The sequence below is a fragment of the Lynx canadensis genome, chromosome D3, assembly GCF_007474595.2.
Source record: "Lynx canadensis isolate LIC74 chromosome D3, mLynCan4.pri.v2, whole genome shotgun sequence".
NCBI classification, from domain to species: Eukaryota; Metazoa; Chordata; class Mammalia; order Carnivora; family Felidae; genus Lynx; species Lynx canadensis.
The window spans coordinates 53,181,975-53,202,233 of record NC_044314.2 but is presented as its reverse complement, the minus strand read 5'-3'; the positions used below and the strand labels follow the sequence as shown (position 1 = coordinate 53,202,233).

At 41.1% G+C, this 20,259-nt stretch overlaps 1 protein-coding gene across 1 annotated transcript in view; it reads right to left on the bottom strand.

The window, feature by feature from the left end:
• Positions 1-20,259, bottom strand: part of NDC80 (NDC80 kinetochore complex component) — a 62,356-nt gene that overhangs the window by 3,003 nt on the left and 39,094 nt on the right. The window contains exons 14-16 of the mRNA XM_030336610.2: positions 13,237-13,329; positions 11,867-11,997; positions 9,496-9,598 (exon numbers count right to left, since the gene is read on the bottom strand). Coding sequence (XP_030192470.1) covers positions 9,496-9,598; positions 11,867-11,997; positions 13,237-13,329 — 327 coding nt within the window. The remainder of the gene's footprint in view (positions 1-9,495; positions 9,599-11,866; positions 11,998-13,236; positions 13,330-20,259) is intronic.

Genomic DNA, 20,259 nt, shown 5'->3' with positions numbered 1-20,259 from the left:
TTTGCTCATCATCTATTTCTGTACTCTGAATCAGAGAGATTGGTTTATATGCATCAATACTACAATGGATTAGTTATTATAGCTTAACAATTTTTGAGCATCTAAACAGACAAAAAAGATTTTGTGCCCCTCAAGAAGGAAGGAGTCTAGAACAGGAGTCAGAAACCTCTTCCCGAAAAGGGCCAAATAATTTGGCTTGTGGACTATATGTAGTTTGCTGTCTCCTAGTCTAGAATACCAAGCCACATGAGGACCTACATGAGGCTCCAACCAGCAACTGCTCAAAGAAATGCTTTGCCCCAGAGGAAAAATATTCCTTCTAAAGATACCATTAGATACAAACTCCTGTTTTCTTCAAACTTCACCAATTGTAAAATTTCCCCATATTAGGTTTTAAAGATGATTGGTAGACTTATGTGCTCCTTCCATACTTGCCAATTATGTGCCAACCATTATATGTTGTGAATGAATTTTTCTTTTAGGCATCTATTATACATCATCCTTTGGAGAATGAGAAAGTAATTACTCAAATAGTTTTCTGGTCTCTGGTTAAAATTTAACAAATTAACTGGTTGAAAAAGAATCCATGGAAGGCTATAGAACCATTAAGTGGCTGAATTAGGAAGAAGTAGGTAGAATCCAGGTTTTGTGATGTAGGATCCAGCATGTTTTTCCTAGTTCTTAGGAAAGTGAAGAGCACTGGCAAACAAGAAAATGCAGATCAATGTCTTTTAGCAGAAAGGAGGGGAGGTAGGATATTGAGAAGGAAAGCCGGCAAGAGAGGATAAAAAAGGGGCCAGCCAGATGTTAAAGCAGACACTCCCCTTGCATGCTTTTGGCTTCTGTAATCTTGCTTGCCTCTTGCATCAGCCAACTGTCTGCATAACACAACCAATAGTGACCCCCCCATGCAGCCAATAAGATGTTTCCAAGTACCCAGAAGCTAGTCAGGCATAAAAGAAGGCCAGCACCAGGGCTCAGGTGTTAGCCTTTGGAGAGGACTCTGCTGGGCTGGCACTGGTACAAAATAATCTGTCTTTTCTGATTCCCTGAGCGCATGTTGCTTCCCTCTTCCTGGGTGCCAAGTATTTGCTGTAACATTTTTGGTGCATTGGCCAGGAAGTCGACAGCCACGCTGGCCTGTTGAGCCACCACTGTTGGAGGCCAGTGGAGAGGCCACTTATCACCAGCCCGTGTGACGGAAAGGAAGGCGTATCCACCGGTGATTTCACTGGACCCCGACCCTTGCCGGGCCTGACAACAGCCGGCCACCACTGCGCTTGAACGGACTCCAGGGGAATAGAAAAGGCCTGTTTCAGGATGTCAGATCGGTAAGTGTCCCGGGGACATCAGAGTGAGTTCAGGCTCACTCTAGAGGTGAAAGGGGAGCTTGATCACCTCCCAGGCGACAGAGGTACGACACAGAACAGGGAAGTCTTGGGTGGAAGTCTGTAATCTGTCTGAATGTTTGTGTTGAATGCCTGTGCTCCACGGTTTTGGCTACAGAGCTTGAGTGGGTCCTACCCTGAAATTCCGATGACCTCATATGGCTCAAGGCAGGATCCAAGTCAGGGGTTTTATACTGACCTGCCAATGCTAAGAGATGTCTAATCCCCATGAGGGGAGTGGCCAGGCAGATAAAACAACCTCTTCTCTTGTGTTTGTCTTGTGACACCGTACATTGGGAGGGACCCATCTAGGATACTAGGATTGGGGGGAAATTCCTCAAAACCAATGGTTTTGGAGTATATGATTAAGAATTTTAAAAAGGGATTTTCAGGTGACTATGGGGTCAAATTGACCCCCGGGAAGTTACACACCCTCTGTGAATTAGAATGGCCTACCTTCGGTATATGCTGGCCCCCTGAGGGCACCCTAGATGTCCCCACAGTCCGAGCTGTTTATAAAGTAGTTACTGGAGACCCGGGCCACCAGAACCCATTCCCATACATCGATCAATGGCTGGAAATAGCCCCAGTCAAGCTTCCTTGAGTCCGGTTCTGCGTTAATAGTAAGGGACAATGAAGGGTCTTAGTGCCACGGGGCGAGAAGACCTCACAGCAGAAAAAATTGCCCCCCCATCTTCCAGGAAAATTCAGAAATTCTTCCATTTCTACCACCATATGCCCCCAGCACCCCATCAATTGAGGGAGGGAAACCTCGCCTGCCTGACAGTCTACTCCCGTCAGTCTCGTCTCCGCCAGCAGCCAGTCCACCCCAACCAGAGACACCTGAACCGGTAGGAAGATGCCTTAGGTCTACAGCTCAAGGTCCAGGGTCCCTAATGGCAATTCAGATGCCACTGTGGGAGACTAGGGGAGACTAGGATGCCACTGACGGGATCCTATGAGAGGGGGGATCAATTTTCTACTACCAACCATTCTTCACTACTGACCTCCTCAACTGGAAACAGCACATACTGCCCTACTCTGAGAAGCCGCAGGTGATGATAGATCTCCTAGAATTCATATTTCAGTCTCACTTCCCTGCTTGGGTTGACTGTAAGCAGCTTCTGCTCACCCTTTTCAACACAGAAGAGCACCAATGAATAGTCACTGAAGCCAGAAAAAGGCTCCAGACTCAGGCACCAGATGGACAACTAGACTTTGAGGCTTGGGCATGGGAGGCTATGCCCGAAGAGAACCCTGCTGGGACCCCAACACAGAAGTGGGAAGGGCCAGATTAGAAAGATACTGACTTGCCTCCCTCCAAGGGGTAAAAGCAGGGGCCAAAAGCCCACCAACATGGCAAAGGTATCTGAGGTCCTAAAAAGCAGAAGAGAGTCCAGCTGACTTCTATGAAAGATTACGTGAAGCCTTCAGATTTTACACTCCATTCGACTCAGAAGCACCCCAAATCCAGCACATGGTCAATACTACCTTCATGGGATAGGCCCAAAGTGACATTAGACAGAAGTTCCAAAAATTGGAAGGATTCTCTAGAAAGGATCCCACTGAACTACTGAAAATTGCCAACAAGGTTTTTGTAAATTGGGATTGAGTTGCTAGAAAGGAGGCAGACCAAAGAATGAAACAAAAGGCAGCTCTGCTGGTCACAGCCTTGGGGCGACCATCCCCTCTAGAAGGGGCCCCACAGAAACCACAAGGGATTCAAGAACAAAAATGAAGGGCACCACGGGAACAGGATCAATGTGCCTACTGCAAGGAATCTGGACACTGGAAAAATGAATGCCCCAAATGCCAAAAGGGAAAACCAAAAACTTCTGCTCCAGCCTGCCACTACTAACCAGAACCACACAAGGCTGACCTGATTGGACTGGCAGGAGTGGACTCTGATTAGGAAAAACTGGCTTTATCCAACTGGACCCCCATGAGCCCATGGTCAAAATGAAGCCCAAGGCTAGACAACAGACTTCATGGTCGACACTGGGGCTGAACACTCTGTGTGACACAGAAGGTGGCACCTCTGTCTGGTCGAGAAGTCACCATCATAGGAGTCACTGAGATGCAAACTCAAAGGACATTTTGTGGTCCCCAACAATGCCAGCTGGGTGGTCACCAAGCAGTTCATGAATTCCTGTATCTACCTGACTGCCTGGTCTCACTGTTATGTAGAGACCTCCTTGACAAGTTGGGTGCAGGAATAGCCTTCACCTTGGATAGAGAGATACAATTGTGCCTAAATGAAAAGACCCAGCCCATGATTTTGTCCCTGATGATTCCATGAGAAGAGGAACGGAGATTATACACTTCCCCTCCTGGTGAGCCAACTGTGGCCCCCAAGCTAGAAGCTGAATTCCCTTCAGTTTGGGCAGAAGGAAACCACCCTGGTCTGGCAAAAAAAACACCCCCTAATATTAACTGACCTAAAGCCAGGGACTCAACCAGTCAAAATACACCAATATATGGTCCCACGGGTGGCACACCTGGGGATCAAGACACACTTGGACAGTTTACTCAAATGGGGACTTCTAAAATGATGTCAGTCCCCATGGAATACTCCCCTGCTGCCTGTGAAAAAGCCTGGGACAAATGATTACCACCCTGTACAGGACCTAAGAGCAATTAATGAAGCAGTCATCACACTGTATTCAGGGTTGCCTAACCCATACACTCTACTAGGACTCATACCCTCTGAGGCAGGATGGCTCACATGTCTGGATTTAAAGGACATCTTCTTCTGTCTCTAGCTAAGGCCTAATTGTCAACCCCTATTTGCCTTTGAATGGGAAAACCCTACCACAGGGGCACAGGAACAATTCATTTGGACTAGGCTGCCACAAGGATTCAAAAATTCACCAAACCTGTGGGGCGCTGCCATCTGACTTAGCCAGGTTTCCGGGATGGGACTCCTCCAATAAATAAATGGACAATCTCCTGCTAGCCAGTTGCATGCAAACCAAAAGCTGGGAGGAACCAGGGCCCTACTCAGGCTACTATCAGAGGCGGGATACCGGGTATCAAAGAAAAAGGCACGGATCTGTCAACAGGAAGTTAAGTATTTGGGCTTCAAAATTACCCAAGGTAAATGGATGGTGGGAGCCAAAAGGAAACAGGCAGTCTGTGCCATTCCAGTTCCCACTACCCGTGGGCAGATCCGAGAGTTCCTGGGAGCAGCAGGATTCTGTTGAATATAGATCCCAGGGTTCTCGGAGTTGGCTAGACCTCTATACGAAGCACTAAAGGGGGGAAGAAAGGGCACCCCTTTTTTGGGACCCTAATCAAGAAGAGGTATTCAAGACCATAAAAACAAAACTTACAGAGGCACCAGCCTTGGGACTCCCAGATGTACCACAAGATTTCAACCTGCTCGTACATGAAAGCAATGGGGTAGCCCTGGGGGTTCTCACCCAGGAATTTCGTTGGACCTTGGCAAAGACCAGTGGCATACCTTTCAGAGCAGACTGACTCCGTTGCAGTAGGATGGCCACCCTGTTTGAGGGCCCTGGCAGCCACCACACTTTTAATCAAGGCAGCAGATAAACTCATGTTGGGACAAAACCTAAATATTAAGGTTCCCCATTCTGTTATTACCATGATGAATGCCAGAGGGCAACACTTGCTAACTCATGCTGGGATGACACAGTATCAGGGACTACTATAGGAAGACCCATGAATAAGACTGGAAGCCGTAAAAACTCTAAACCCTGTCACTTTCCTGCTGGCAGCGGTGGGGCCCCCAGAGCATGATTGTTTAGAGGTACTTGATGAAGTATATTCTAGCTGACCCGAACTATCAGACAGGCCCTTACAAAATCCTGACCTCATCCTGTACACCGATGGCAGCAGCTTCATGAATGAAGGCAAAAGACATGCCGGTTATGCAGTAATCTCTGATTTTGAGGTCATAGAAGCAAAGGCCCTTCCACAAGGGTGGTCAGCCCAAAGAGCAGCTGTGGGCCCCAATAAGAACACTAGAACTCAGTAAAGACAAATGTGTCAACATACACACTGACTTGCGCTATGCCTTTGCCACTTTACATATACATGGGGCTCTCTACAAGGAGAGGACTTTTGACTGCAGGAGGAAAAGAAATAAAAAATCGGGAAGAAATCCTGAAAATATTAAGTGCAGTCTGGGAACTAAGGGAAGTAGCAGTCATTCACTGCAAGGGACACGAAAGAGAAAAAGACTCAGTGGCAGAAGGTAACTGATGGGCAGACGTTGCAGCTAAACAAGCAGCAGGAGAACAAACAACACCTTCGAAAATCATGCTGGTCCTGGAACTGCCAACTTCCCCAAGGTACACAATCCAAGAAACAAAATGGGCACAACAGGAAAAGGGAAGCCAGACAAAAGAAACATGGTGGGTACTTCTAGACCAAAGAGTATATACATGGGAACAGCTAGCCCACTAGGTGGCTCTCCCAAAAGCATGAGCTCACCCGCCTAGGAAAAACCGCCCTTGAAATCTTACTGAGCTGTTACTATGTAATTGCTCGACTCCCATCCCTCTGTACCTCGATCTCTCAACACTGCCCCTGTGCTCAAAATAACGCTAAATAAGGCCCTAATGGGCTCATGGGAATCTAATGCTGTGGTCAAGCATCCTTTGAAGATTTGGAGGTGGACTTTACCAAAATAAGACCCATTGGAGGATATAAATTTCTTCTGGTATTCATCTGCACATTTTCAGGTTGGGTTGAGGCCTACCCTACATGCACCGAAAAAGCAAGAGAAGCAACTAATGCTCTGCTAAGGGGTATCATTCCCAGACATGGAATGCCGTTAACCACAGGCTCAGACAACGGCCCAACCTTTGTGCCCGAGGTGCTGCAACAAGTCCAAAACCCTAGGTATCCAATGGAACTTACATGCAGCCTACCGGCCCCAGAGTTCAGGCAAAGTGGAATGTGTGAACCAGACCCTTAATTAGCCATGGCCACACTATGTCAGGAAACTAACTTGCCCTGGCCAGATATACTACCCCTAGTTCTCCGAATATGCTGTACACCACAGACAAAAATAGGATTCTCCCCATTTGAGATCCTATAGAGAAGACCCCACCTACTAGTCAAATTCAGGGGAGACTTGATAGAGCTAGGGAATTTGGAAATACAAAAACAACTAAAAGGATTAGGGAAAACTATATTTGAGATACATAGATGGGTGACAGACCAAGATACCCATTTCCCTAGGAACAACTGTACACCCTCAAAAACCTGGGGATCAGGTTTGGATAAAAGATCGGCAAAGGGAACCAATGAAACCTACCTGGAAGGGACCCTATTTAGTTGTGCTAACCATGCCCATAGCCCTCAAGGTTGCAGGACTAACTGCCTGGATCCACTGTTCACAAGTAGAGGCAGCCCATCTGTCACCTGATAACCACTTGGAATGGAAAGTAACTGCTAACCAGAAAAGTCCTCTACAGATCACCCTTAAGAAGATGGCAGACGATAAGCAGCCTGCAGCCAACACCTGAGAACACTCTATAACCAGAAGCTTAAGGAAATCATGAAGTGACCTAAATGAATTACAGCAACTTGTTCTCTCAAATTTCATTGTCATCCCTATTTCTCTTTCCATACTTGTTGCTATACTCTTTGCTGTAGGGGCCGACACAAGTTATTCCTGCAGATTGGCACCTCAGTCACAAACCCTTGTTAGCCTTCCTCTACTTATTAGTGTCACGATGCCTTATTCTCCTTAGCTGTAGACGATCTGAGTTGTGATTGATATCTTTCTCTGCATGTTTGTTCTCTGCCTTTATAACTGTCTCCTACCTCAGGATGGAATCATTCTCTCCAATGCTGAATCAGCCTTGTCTCCTATCCCTGTTGCACATATACCTGTTCCTAACATGCTCAAAAGGAATCTTCTCCACTTACCAACTGTGTACTTGTTCCACTTACCACTGCCACTCTTGGAACCTTCCTCCCTGACTGGAGGGATGTGTCAAAGGATCTTCTGCTGTCTTTTGCCTCCATGAGGGAAAGCCCTATATTACAGGCCCAGGTTGCCCTATTACTCCACTATCTCTTCCTCTGCTCATATTCCCTTCCCTATTCCCATTCCTTCTCATGCTCCTCTGGCCATAAAAGATGAGATAATACCATGCCTCTGTGCCACTGTTTATCCCCACATGCCAGACAGATGTTATAATGCCAGGAGGATCACTACCTTAACAGGAACGGGAGAACTTACTGGATGGGAAAAATAAAAATAAGACACTATTGGGGGCTGCCTGATCCAACCTGCCCTGATGTTCTCCATGCCTGTTGGGTCACTGCTAACCCAACCTATTGGCCTTTGCCTAGACTTGAATTGGGCAGACCACTTGATTTAGATCCCTGTCTGCACCAGATGTTGAGTACAACTCATTGCCTCCTCAATGATACCAATCCCAGTCTGGCCAGAGCCTGATGGCTCTGCTTTCCACAGGCCCCCCGCCCCTTTAAGCAGCTACTCCAATCACACAGGCAACTGTAAATGTTACCCTATTAACTCCTCAACCACTTATTATCATAAATTATCCAAGGACGTAATGGATGACATAGAATGAGTGGCCAAATGTCTCGTGGTTTTACAGGATCAAGTAGACTCCTTAGCAGCAGTAGTCTTATAAGACAGGAGAGGGCTAGACCTGTTAACTCCTGAAAAAGGAGGACAGTGTCTCTTCCTAAATGAGGAATGCTGCTTCTATGTTAACCAATCAGGGATAGTTAGAGATATGGCCCAACAACTAAGGGAGTGGATCATCAAACGGAGGCAAGAATTAGCAGACTCATGGAACTCTTGGAGCAACATATGGAACTGGGCATCCTGGATCCTCCCTTTAGCTGATCTTCTCCTAATGCTTTTCATAGCCCTCCTGTTTGGTCCTTATATTCTGAACATGCTAACCAGGTTTGTTTCCTCTGGCCTAGAAGCTATAAACTCCAGATGATGCTCCAGTTGGACCATTATAGCTGTCACTACTCCCCATTGGATGAAGAACCCTACCTATCACACCCCTCCCTTTGATGCCCCTGTTCAGCAGGAAGAAGCCAGAATGGTTTTTGCCCCTCCTCCTGTGACAGCAAGGGGTTCCCTGCCCCCCCACAAACTGATTTTCTCTAAGGCTACAGAAGCCTGAGAATCAAGAGGGGGTAATGAGAAGGAATGCGGGCAAGAGCAGATAAAAAAGGGGCCCAGCCAGATGTCTGAGGCTGGATACTCCCCTTGCATGCTTTTGGCTTCTGTAATCTTGCTTGCCTCAGTTGCATCAGCCAGCTGCCCATGTAGTACAACCGATAGTACCCCACCCCATGGTGCAGCCAATAGAATGTTTCCAAGTGCCTAGAAGCTAGCCAGGCATGAAAGAAGGCCAGCACCAGGGCTAAGGGCTCAGCCTTTGCAGGTGACTCCGCAGGGCTAGCACTGGTGCAAAATAAACAGTCTTTTCTGATTTTCCGAGTGCGTGTCACTTGTCTCTTTCTGGGTGTCACGTCTTTGCTGTAACAATACCATATGTTCTGTTTTCAATAAATGGAAGACTGTCAATGTGATATAATGAGTTTTTTTCCTCTTAATCCATTCACAATTGGAAATATATTGCCATCTAAAAAACTACCCAGGAATTTTAAAGTTTAGCATTTGCCTTGGCTTTTGGACTCCGTACAGCAGATTGGAGGAATAGTGTTATTGTTGAACTTTCAAGCTATGCTTCATGTTTCCTAAGTACTCTATTCAATATTTTATAAGTACTCTACATGAAATTAACAGAGAGGAAAAATATTTGTCATAACACATGTTCTTTCATTTTAGTGGATTCTAAAGTGTGTTGATATGTTTTCAGTATGCAGAATGTGGCTTGGCACATCATGATATAATAAATATCATTATATGCTGTTTATGTGAAAAAAACAGATTACTTTATGAAATGCACAGATGTCCCCTTACCATACCACTAAACAAGATTCTTCTGATAAATTTTCACTAGAACATATTTTCCATAGAAATGCAATTTATCATTTGTATCTGTAGAAGCAAAACGGAAATATCGTTTTAAAAAGCTTTCTTAGCATGTAGGGGAGACCTTCATACACTTACCTCTACAGACCCTACATGTGTAGCAACCATCTCTAAAAGACGCTGCAAGTTATTTCCCACTTTTCGTCTTTCTTCGGTTGTGGTCTGCACAACTAGTTGGTATCTGTAGAATAAACAGTCTTATTTGTGTTGCTTAGGAAAAACTTAATGTATCAGTTCTAGTTAGCTCACTTCTTTTCATATTCAATAAGACCACGTTGTGATTGTATATGTGCTGTTTGCTTCTCAACCATTGAAACCAAAAAACATTTTCAAAGATCCTTTGCAAGCAACAAAACAATACAGCACCAAAACCTCATGCTTTAACATATAAAACCTGGGAGCAAATGGTCTTAATTGAATCTCCAAAAAGACTGTAAACTTAAATGCTTTCAGGGGTAAGGCATTAAATACATTTGAATGGGGGAGTGGGAGTCTTACCTTTAGGCATGCAAATTCAAATTAAAAACAAAAACTGCAAGCCAAAAAACCCTTCAGCTGAGTTTTTTATCCCTAAACTACAAATAAGCAAATGAAGAGGTATGATTTTCTGAAGGGTTGTACTTCTAACCTAAAAGTGAAATTTTTTTAGTTGAGGGCCCCTTTATTGAAACTTTAGAAAAAAGAGCATATGGATTACCTATTCGGTATGTTGATTTTACATAGGTTGCATGAGAGAATTATATACAAAAAGGCAGAATATTCTTTCAAAAAGGGATGTCGCTATTTTAGTTACTGTTAATAAACAATGTGGCTAAAACTTTTCCTATGTAAGGTTTAAAATAAGGGAAACCAAGAGAGAAAACTTGACAGTGTGTAATTTGATAATGAAGAACTTCTAAGAAATGTAACATAATATATACAGTTATGCTGCTTGTTTGGAAATATGTATTTGTTCCAACTGGACTGATATATTATGTAGCAATTTGAGCATAATGCAAAATTTGTATTTGCTTATGCCATTTCCTTCCTTCCTTTTTTTTTTTTTTTAAGTTTATTTATTTATTTTTGTACTCTCTACACCCAACGTGGGGCTCAAACGCACAGTCCTGAGATTAAGAGTTGCATGCTCTTCCAACGGAGGCAGCCAGGCATTCCTATATGCCTTTACCTTCTTGAGAAACACTAAGTGAACGTAGAAAGCTGTACTCAGCTGAATCCAGACGCAAAGGAATACACAAAACACATTAGCCCACAAATGTGTGTGTGTACCAGCTCTGTCAGTTCATTGCATTGTGTGATGAGCCACATGCATCCACATCTGGTGTTAAATCTTTCCATCTGAGGGGCACCTGGGTAGATCAGTTGGTTAAGTGTCCGACTTTAGCTCAGGTCATGGTTTGTGAGTTCAAGCCCCACACTGGGTCTGTCAGTGCAGAGCCTGCTTCGGATCCTCTGTCCGCCTCTCTATCCATCCCCAGCTTGTACTCACTCTCTCTCTCTCTCTCTCAAAAATAAATAAAAACATTAAAAAAAAAACCTTTCCATCTGATTTTAGGTAATCCTCCTTCCACCCCATCTCAATAATTTACAAGTTGCAACCTTTTGAATGCTCATTCCCATAGGCACACTTCAAGTCTTTTTAAGATAAAGTGTCATATTTGTCATAGCATTTATGTATTTCTTAACCATTTACAATGTGTACAATTGTGCTAACATTTTTGTTAGGTTCCTATCTTTTGTTTGTGTGTCACTGACAGAGATTTTGAGTGTTGTGCCCTAATCCCAATTTTCCTATAAGTCCTGATTTTTTATTGCATGATTTTGTGGTGCCTATTATGAGGACACAAGTTGTGTTATAGAACGATTATATGATTTATAGTATATAGTTTACTATATAATACATGTGATCTCTAGAAAGTATACATATCTTAAAAATACTAACAAATAGCCAAAGTATTTAAATTGATTTAAAATTTTATGTTGTTTTCAGGGTTTAAAAGTTATTTATTAATTAGATCTAAAAATAAATGATTCCTGGGGCACCTGGGTGGCTCAGTCTTGTTATGCATCTGACTCCTGGTTTCGGCTCAGGTCATGTTCTATTCATGGGATGGAGTCCTGCCTCAGGCTCTGTGCTGACAGCATGCAGCCTGCTTGGGATTCTCTCCCCCTCTCTCTTTGCCCCTCCCCTGCTTGCACGCATGTGTTCTCTCAAAATAAATAAATAAAAACATTTAAAAAGGAATGATTTTTTATAATAGTTGCAGAATATATTTGTTTAGGGACAGTATCTCAAGTTATAAGCTGCTTTCATGTAAGTACTGTTCATTACTCCTTCTCCCCCAAATAGCTCTATAATATAAATCAAAGCAAATAAATGAAGATCTAGTAAAAAGTTAAATAATTAACCTGAAAATACACATTATAAATCTTGGTGACACAAACTTACTCTCGCTGAATAGCATCTAATTCATTCATAGCTTCACTGAGGCCCTCGTTAACAGCGCTCTCCAGCAGGTGCTTGTGCTTCTCCAAGGACTCCAGCTCATTGGCACATTTTTTGTCCTCTTCTTCAGCTTCCTATCAAGATAAAGCCACCCTTGTGGTGTGTGATACTCAAGTTCTATATACTCCATATACTATGTATACTGCACGTACCATATATATGTGAAGCATTGAAAAAAATCAGGTTGCATCACCATTTGTATTCTCAGAATGTGTACTATTTTACATGTAAGAGACTTTAAAATGCTCCGTTGGGAATTTTATAGTGTCAACCTAAATGCAATCTAAATGTGACCTTCTCAACAGGCCTATATAGAATTCACTCAGCAGTATTTTCAAGTATGTACTATAGGAAATCTTATGATACTGATTTGAATTTTTCCTATGATCATCAAAAAGGCCTTTTATATAGGCAAAAATGTGGGTCACTTTCATACTACTTTTATTTCACAAGTGTATTAATTATGCACAGGCAAAGGAGCTCAGGGTCATCAATTCTTAGGTTTCTCAAAATGAAATATGAGAGCCTTTCACTGAAGTGCTTTAAGAGAATAAACTGAGGTACTGTCATGGAGAACATATGAAAAAATACAAATGATTACCAATTGCCTCATATTTCACATGTAAATCACATTACCATGGCATATTTTCTAAAAATTTTACCCTGCCTAACAAAATGTACAGTCCCTAAACATAATACAGTACAAGGCCAAGAGATAAGTTTTCAATTCCTGCTACTTTTTTGGTGTAACCAAGTAAATAATATTGGTATGACTAAAATTTTCACCTAAATTGGATAGGTGGTAATGAACAGTCACATGAGTGCTTCCCTAAGTAAAATGCTGGCCAGAAAGGGGATGAATTACAGGTGGTGGGAAATGAACCCACATTCTAGATTTCATACAAATGGTCTTTGAAATTTGGTCAAGATAGTCAGTTTGCAATGACTCTTTACAGGCTATCCCATATACACAGGCCTTACTGGAGGTTTATGCTTTAGGAGTACTTAACACTAAATCTCTATAAAAGGTAGAAGAGATTATTTTTAAAACATGTTTTGGTCTTACAAGCATGCAGAATCTTATAAGCAAGTCTAAAATATTAATTAGACAGTAAACATGTTCTAGGATATAACAGCCCAATTCCAGAAAAAAATCCTTTAAAAGAACAAAATAACTCTTTAAAATAAACTTTGGAAGATGAGACTAAAACACAAGTTATAGGATATGGCTTAGAGATTCAGTTAGATGTCGGAACATGTAAATATTATGACATAGTTTGGCTCACCTATATAGACTATGACAAAGTTCTTACCTTAACTTTTTGTTGGTAAAGATCATCCAGCTTTTGAACTTCTTCTTTCAGAGTTCTTACACCTCTCCTGCTTTCTGTTATCATTGTATTTAACTTGGGGAAAAAAAGTTTGGTTGAGAAATCACAACCAACAACACAACATCAAAACATCCACAACCAAAAAAGTTTGGTTGAGAAATCACAACATCAAAAACATCTTAATAAGTTATAGAACTTTCATATTATCAAGTCTACTAGCTGAACCATGTTATTCTCACCTATCATTTATACCCCAAATTTATTATTCCCCAAAGAGGAAATTCAAACAACAACAAAAAAACTTATGTTTTTTAACATATAATACTTAAATGCAGAGTGGCATTGGTTAGGAATAAAAAATGTGGCTTAATTCTCAGTAAAATAATGATACCAATAACTTCTTCCACTAGTAGCTGTGGGAGTGTCTTTAAGCTCTATACTGTAACAATATTATACATATTACATATACTCTTAACATTTTAATATTAATTTATTAGTACATATAAGTTGTTTTTGCCCTCTAGTTTTGAAGTCTAGCTTTACTTAGACTTGATCTATTTTGTTAGCTCTCTAGTTTCCCATTTGTTTACTTTCTAGGAGAAAAGAGAAGTATGAATAGTGATTTCATTGGATGTTTGCTAACTGGTTATTAGTGCTTCCTTCCAAAAAGTAATAAAGTAACCACATTTAGTCTTATTAAACTTTGAGCTTTAAGATCTGTTGAAACCAAAACTAAAGAAAGAAAAGTGTTTCCAAAGTTCAATTCCTGTCAACAAGTGCTAATACCAGGTGATACCAGTAATTAATACGGAACGTTTTCCAGCTAGACCAAGAAGGTATTTCTTGCATGAAACAGAATATAGCAAAATGTATAAATAAGCTGGATATATTTTTTTTAAGTTTATTTATTTTTGAGAGAGAGTGAGAGAGCGAGCGAGCACAAGCTGGGGAGGGGCAGAGAGGAGAGACAGAATCCAAAGCAGGCTCCAAGCCATCAGCGCAGAGCCTGACGTGAGGCTCGAACTCACGAACTATGAGATCATGACCTGAGTCAAAACCAAGAGTCGGACCCTCAACTGACTGTGCCACCCAGGCGCCCTGCTGGATCCTTCCTTAAAAGAACGATTCAACACATATATGAAGTTATAAAAAAATTATGTTTATATATATATTTGGGAAAAATTTAATGAAGCAATTGTTATTTGGTAAAAGATAGGATGGTAAAATGACTACATATTTATTAAAAAAACTTGCATATACTTCACATTCAATTATCAAAGTCCGTTGGTAAGGAATATTCTTTTCCTATTTTACAAATGAGAAGAGTTGGCTAGAATAAATGCTATTCGTTTAGGATCATGCAACCAGCATATGCCCCGAACTCCAAACTACATGTTCTACTAACTCCAAGGACTTTTCTATACCACCTGACTTTCAAGTTATTTTAAAGGATGGAGTTACTGAAGCTACTGTTGGGCAGGAAAAAATTTTCTCTGCCATTAAAATTCTTTTGGCTGATCTAAGAATTAAACTGACATGAGACCGATTAACAGGAGAGAATCAAATTTAATTTCGTATGTATGGGGAATCCACAAAGATATGAGATTCTAAAGACAGGCAAAATGAGGTATGAGTGTTATCCTGAACTAAGGATAAGGGTAGGGGCCTGGGACTTCAAGAAAAGGACAGCAATTCATGGGAAGATGAAAAGAGTAAGTGTTTGTTGAACAAATGTTTGCTGGGCCACACAGACACAATGGGACACAGAAAGGAATTTTAACAAAGGGACTTTGCTAAGTTCCTCCCTGTCTACCACCCCCAGTTTATATTATACTGTAGTTATCTGTGGTGATAGCTGTCTTCTGGGAGCAGATCCTTTAAATTCTTTTAGGCAGTTAGGGGATGGAGATCAAAGTTTCTGAGTCTTTTGGGCCTTGAATGTTTTCAGCTCTAAATAAGCTGCATGCCAAATGGCACATCTTGGGACAATTTGCCCTTGGCCTTGACACTATAAACTTCCAGTCTAAAGACATGTTATTTCTGAAGTAACTACTAAATTAAACAAGTTGTTGCATTAAGTTTACCTGCAATAAGACCAATGGACACCCAAATAACCAGACTTCCACTAGGCTGTCATGTTTGGTCAAAATCATGTTTACTTATCTCTGAGCAGCTTCTACCTTCCATGTAAGCTTTATCAAAGTTTCATCAATTGAACATTCCCCTCTCCAGTTACAAAAATATACATTTCCATGGTGGCAAATAAGGAAAAGCTTAAAGAAAATAACAATTACCAATAATACTACAATCCCAAAGAACTACTATTAATATTTGGCATACTTCTTCTAGTATTTTTTTTTCATTCATTCATTCATTCACTCATTCATTCAATAAGCAACTGTCCAGCAGTTTATAAGCAAAGAAGATATCATTAGTTACTTTAATTAGATGATTTTTTTTCTTCTGTCATTGAGAAGACAGAAGCCACTAGAATAGAATTCCATCACTTCTTGCCTTCAGTCAACCCAACCAAAATATTTGTTTGAGACCTTTCCTTCTTCCTTCCAGTCAGTTTCAGGATGCAGGACACCCATTTTACTCATGAAGATAAGCAACACATTTAGCTCTTTTCTGGACCCCAAGCCTTCATATTTCTTCATGAACCATATTCAAACCCATCAATCCCTTTTGATCATAATTTCTTAAACTTTACTATCTTTCCCTTGAATGCACTCATCTTAAAAACAATTTTTTAAATGTTTATTTATTATTGAAAGACAGAGCAAGACAGAGCATGAGCATGGGAGGGGCAGAGAGAGGAGGAGACAGAGAATTTGAAGCAGACTCCAGGCTCTGAGTTGTCAGCACAGAGCCTGACGCGGGGCTCGAACCCACCAACTGCAAGATCATGACCTGGGCCCAAGTTGGATGCCCAACCGACTGAGCCACCCAGGCGCCCCTGAACGCACTCATCTTTAAAACCAAACAACTCCCTCCCCAACCAAAAAACCCCACTGCACAAAAATGAAAACCTTTTCCATACACCACTTCCTATTATTCCATTTTCTTTCCTCAGACTCAAACTTTTGTGATAGTCTAATTTGTAGTAGTTCATAGAGAGTAGACTATTCATATTCTACAGCATCTTCCTCTACTACCATTAAACTTCAGTCTATAATAATATGCTTTCTGGCTCCTCTGCTTCACGAAGTTGCTTTTGCAGATATCACCAGTAACATCTCAATTACTAAAGTCAATGAACACCTTTCAGACTTAATCTTATTAGATATCCATCTAACATTTGTAGTTGCTGATCACTCCCTCCTGAAATTCCCTTCCTTGGTTTCTATGACCATGGAAGCTCCTAGTTTTCTCTTTTAAGTTTTGAGAGGTCCTTCTAATTCTTCCTTGCAGATTTCTCTTTCTCTGCTTGTACTTTGGTAGTGGATGTTCTCCCAGGATTCTGATCTTTGCTGTATTCTTATCTATTCACTTGTGAGAGCTCTCTTTCTGTCTCTCTCTCATTTTCACACCTGAAAGATCTCCTGGCTTTAATTACTACATGCTAAGAGATACTTATTTACAACTATGCCCAAACTTCAACTTCCTACAGGACATTCTCCACTTTGATGTCCTAGAGACCTGAAACTCAGCATACCCCAGCCTGAAATTCTTCTATACCCTTCTCTTGTATTCTTTATCAACGTTCTAGAATATCACCACTGAAAGATCCTCTTCTTGACCAAACCATTCATGCTCTCCTGAACTCTTCTTTCTTTTTTTAAATATTTATTTATTTTTGAGAGACACAGAGCATGAGTGGGGATGGGCAGAGAGAGAGAGAGAGAGGGAGATAGAGAATCTGAAGCAGGCTTCGGGTTCTGAGCTGTCAGCACAAAGCTCGACAGGGGCTTGAACTCACAAACTGCAAGATCATGACCTGAGCTAAAGTCAGACACCTAAATGACTGTGCCACCCAGGTGCCCCTGACCTCTCTTTCTGGCTTGTGTTTGTCCTCTATATTGTTCAGATTTAGCAAGAACCATGCTAAGACAATTTAATCAGAATCCCTAACCTCAATATCTAATCAGGTTCCTCATTCTCCAACATCTCCCAGTTGATATCTGATCACCTTGACCTGCCTTCAGTATAAACCCTATTAGGTCGGTTTAGACAGAATCCTCCCTTACCCCTAGCATTTCCCTCAGTAAATTTTTATCCACTGATCTGCACACTACTCCTTGGTTATTAATTCCCAGTTTTTCTTTCAGTTGTACTTGGAGATAAGCCCAATGTTTCTCACCTACTATAAAACTTCTTTGTAATAGCTCCCCCTTGAATAAAGTCTACCTTACCACCATTAAGTGTCATGGCTAATTTTTCTTTTCCTTTAACAGCATATACCAAAGGTGGACACCTGCATTCTTAATTTCTTTCTTCCTTAACCTTCACATCCAAATAGACCACTAAATTACATAGTCTCAATCTTTATATTTCTTTTTTCCATTGTCACTGCAATAGCCTTGGTTTGAGGCTTTACTTATCACTCAGGATACTGTTAGGTCTCTTAACTGTGTGTCTCTAGTTTCATGTACCTCTAACTTAGTCTTCAAAATGCCAACATCGTGGGCTTACTAAAATACACAGGTGTTGGGGCACTTGGGTGGCTCAGTTGGTTAAGCGTCTGACTTTGGCTCAGGTCATGATCTTATGGTTGATGCATTTGAGCCCCGCATTGGGCTCTGTGCTGACAGCTCAGAACCTGGAGCCTGCTTCCGATTCTGTGTCTCCCTCCCTCTCTCTCAAAAATAAAAGAAACATTAAAAAAAAAATACACAGGTGTTCTGCTTTCTCTTAAAAATCTTCAATGGTATCTGGTGTCTACAGAATAAGAATGCAACCAGTAATCAAGAACAGCAAGCTCCAGGGCACCTGAGTGGCTAAGTAGGTTAAATGTTCAACTCTTGGTTTTGGCTTAGGTCATGATCTCAAGGTTCATGAGATTGAGTCCTGCTGTGAGAACGGAGCCTGAGTGGGATTCTCTCTGTCTGTCCCTCCCTGCTTGTATGCTCTCCCTCTCTCAAAATAAATAAACTTAAAAAAGAAAAAAAAAAAAAGAATAGACAAGTTCCTTCATAACTATGTTTTTGTTTCTCCAGATCTAATTGCAGTTTCAACCTTCCCCAGGGATGTAATCTTAACAGGTCAAGTCTGGAATTTGTTAGCACCAATGAGGTAATAATCTGCCTAATAAGACCATTTTCTTCCTCAAGGGGAGGTGACTTTGCCTGAAATAATCCTCTTTTTTTTGGTTTATGACTTCCTTGTCCTGCCTTTAAAAACTTTCCTTTCTATAGTCCTTTGAAGCTCTTTTCTGTTTGTTAAATGGGATGCTGCCTGATTCATGAACTGTTGAACAAAGCCAATTAGATCTTTAAATTTACTCACTTCTTTACAAAACTAGAAATGCAGCCCTAGAGACAATACAAAATTCATCTATTTTTATTTTAAACAATCCCCAAACCTCCTCTATTTATCTTAAATGACTTGTAACTTGTATTCTTTCCTGGTGCCTTTGAGATGTACATGTTAAAGTACAACTTCAGGAAGGTAATTTTTATCAAGAAAAAAAAAGAAAAACACAAGTTATAAGGTCTCTGTTTACATGTTTATGTGTGTCTATTATATGTGTGTTATAGATGTGTGGTATTTTCTGCCTCTGGACGGTCTTACTAAAATTAGTCTGTAAAAAAGCTCTATTTAACTGGACTTAAATAAGTGCTTAAAGTATTCATAAAAATTGTTAAAATATAATAGAAACTGGGGCGCCTGGGTGGCGCAGTCGGTTAAGCGTCCGACTTCAGCCAGGTCACGATCTTGCGGTCCGTGAGTTCGAGCCCCGCATCGGGCTCTGGGTTGATGGCTCAGAGCCTGGAGCCTGTTTCCGATTCTGTGTCTCCCTCTCTCTCTGCCCCTCGCCCGTTCATGCTCTGTCTCTCTCTGTCCCAAAAATAAAAAAAAAAAAAAAACGTTGAAAAAAAAATTAAAAAAAAATATAATAGAAACTAACCCAAATGCTTTCTTTCTTTCTTTTTTTTTTTTTTAAAGTTTTTTATTTTGATAGAGCAGAGGAGGGGCAAAGATAGAGGGAGACAAAGAATCCCAGGCAGGCTCCGCACTGTCAGCACAGAGCCTGATGCAGGGCTGGAACTCATGAACTGTGAGATTGTAACCTGAGCAAAACCCAAGAGTCAGATGCTTAACCGACTGGGCCACCCAGGCACCCCTAACCCAAATGCTTTCTGAATGCATATCACGTAAGTGCTTAAGTTAGCTTAACTTTGTTGATTTAATTAAAATAAACCTTCCTTAAGAGTTATCAACATTGAATAAAATACTTACATACAAGTCTTATTCCACCTGGGCTTATCAATCAAATGAGTTAATGTTATCTGTTACAAAATTTGTCAGCAAGAAAAATTAGCTTGGGCTGATAGGTGACTTTGTTTAATAAACTTTTGGTGGGTAAACTAAACATAGTAAAGGGGCACCTGGGTGGCTCAGTCAGTTAAGCATCTGACTCTTGATCTCAATCAGGTCATAATCATTTGGTTTGTGAGTTAGAGCCTCAGCACAGAGCCTGCTTGGCATTCTGCATCTCTCTCTCTCTCTCTCTCCAAATAAATAAATAAACTTTAAAAATGTTAAAAAATAAACACAGTAAAGAACAAGTATATTAAATGGATGTAAATTAGATAAAAAGTTTTTAGGCCAATTTTTAAATAGTTTTCCCAAATCTATTTTTTTAACCTGGAACTTTAGAGTTTTGCTAGGTTAAGTTAAACGATGAGTTGCGTTAAATTCATTCACTATTCATATTATTTCCAAATAAGATAAAATACTGAAACATTAATTACTGAATATCGGTTTATCCACTTTTTACTTCCTTTTACAGAGGAACTATAAAGCTATGTGGGTCTACTAGTAAACATGTGTTATGCTGCT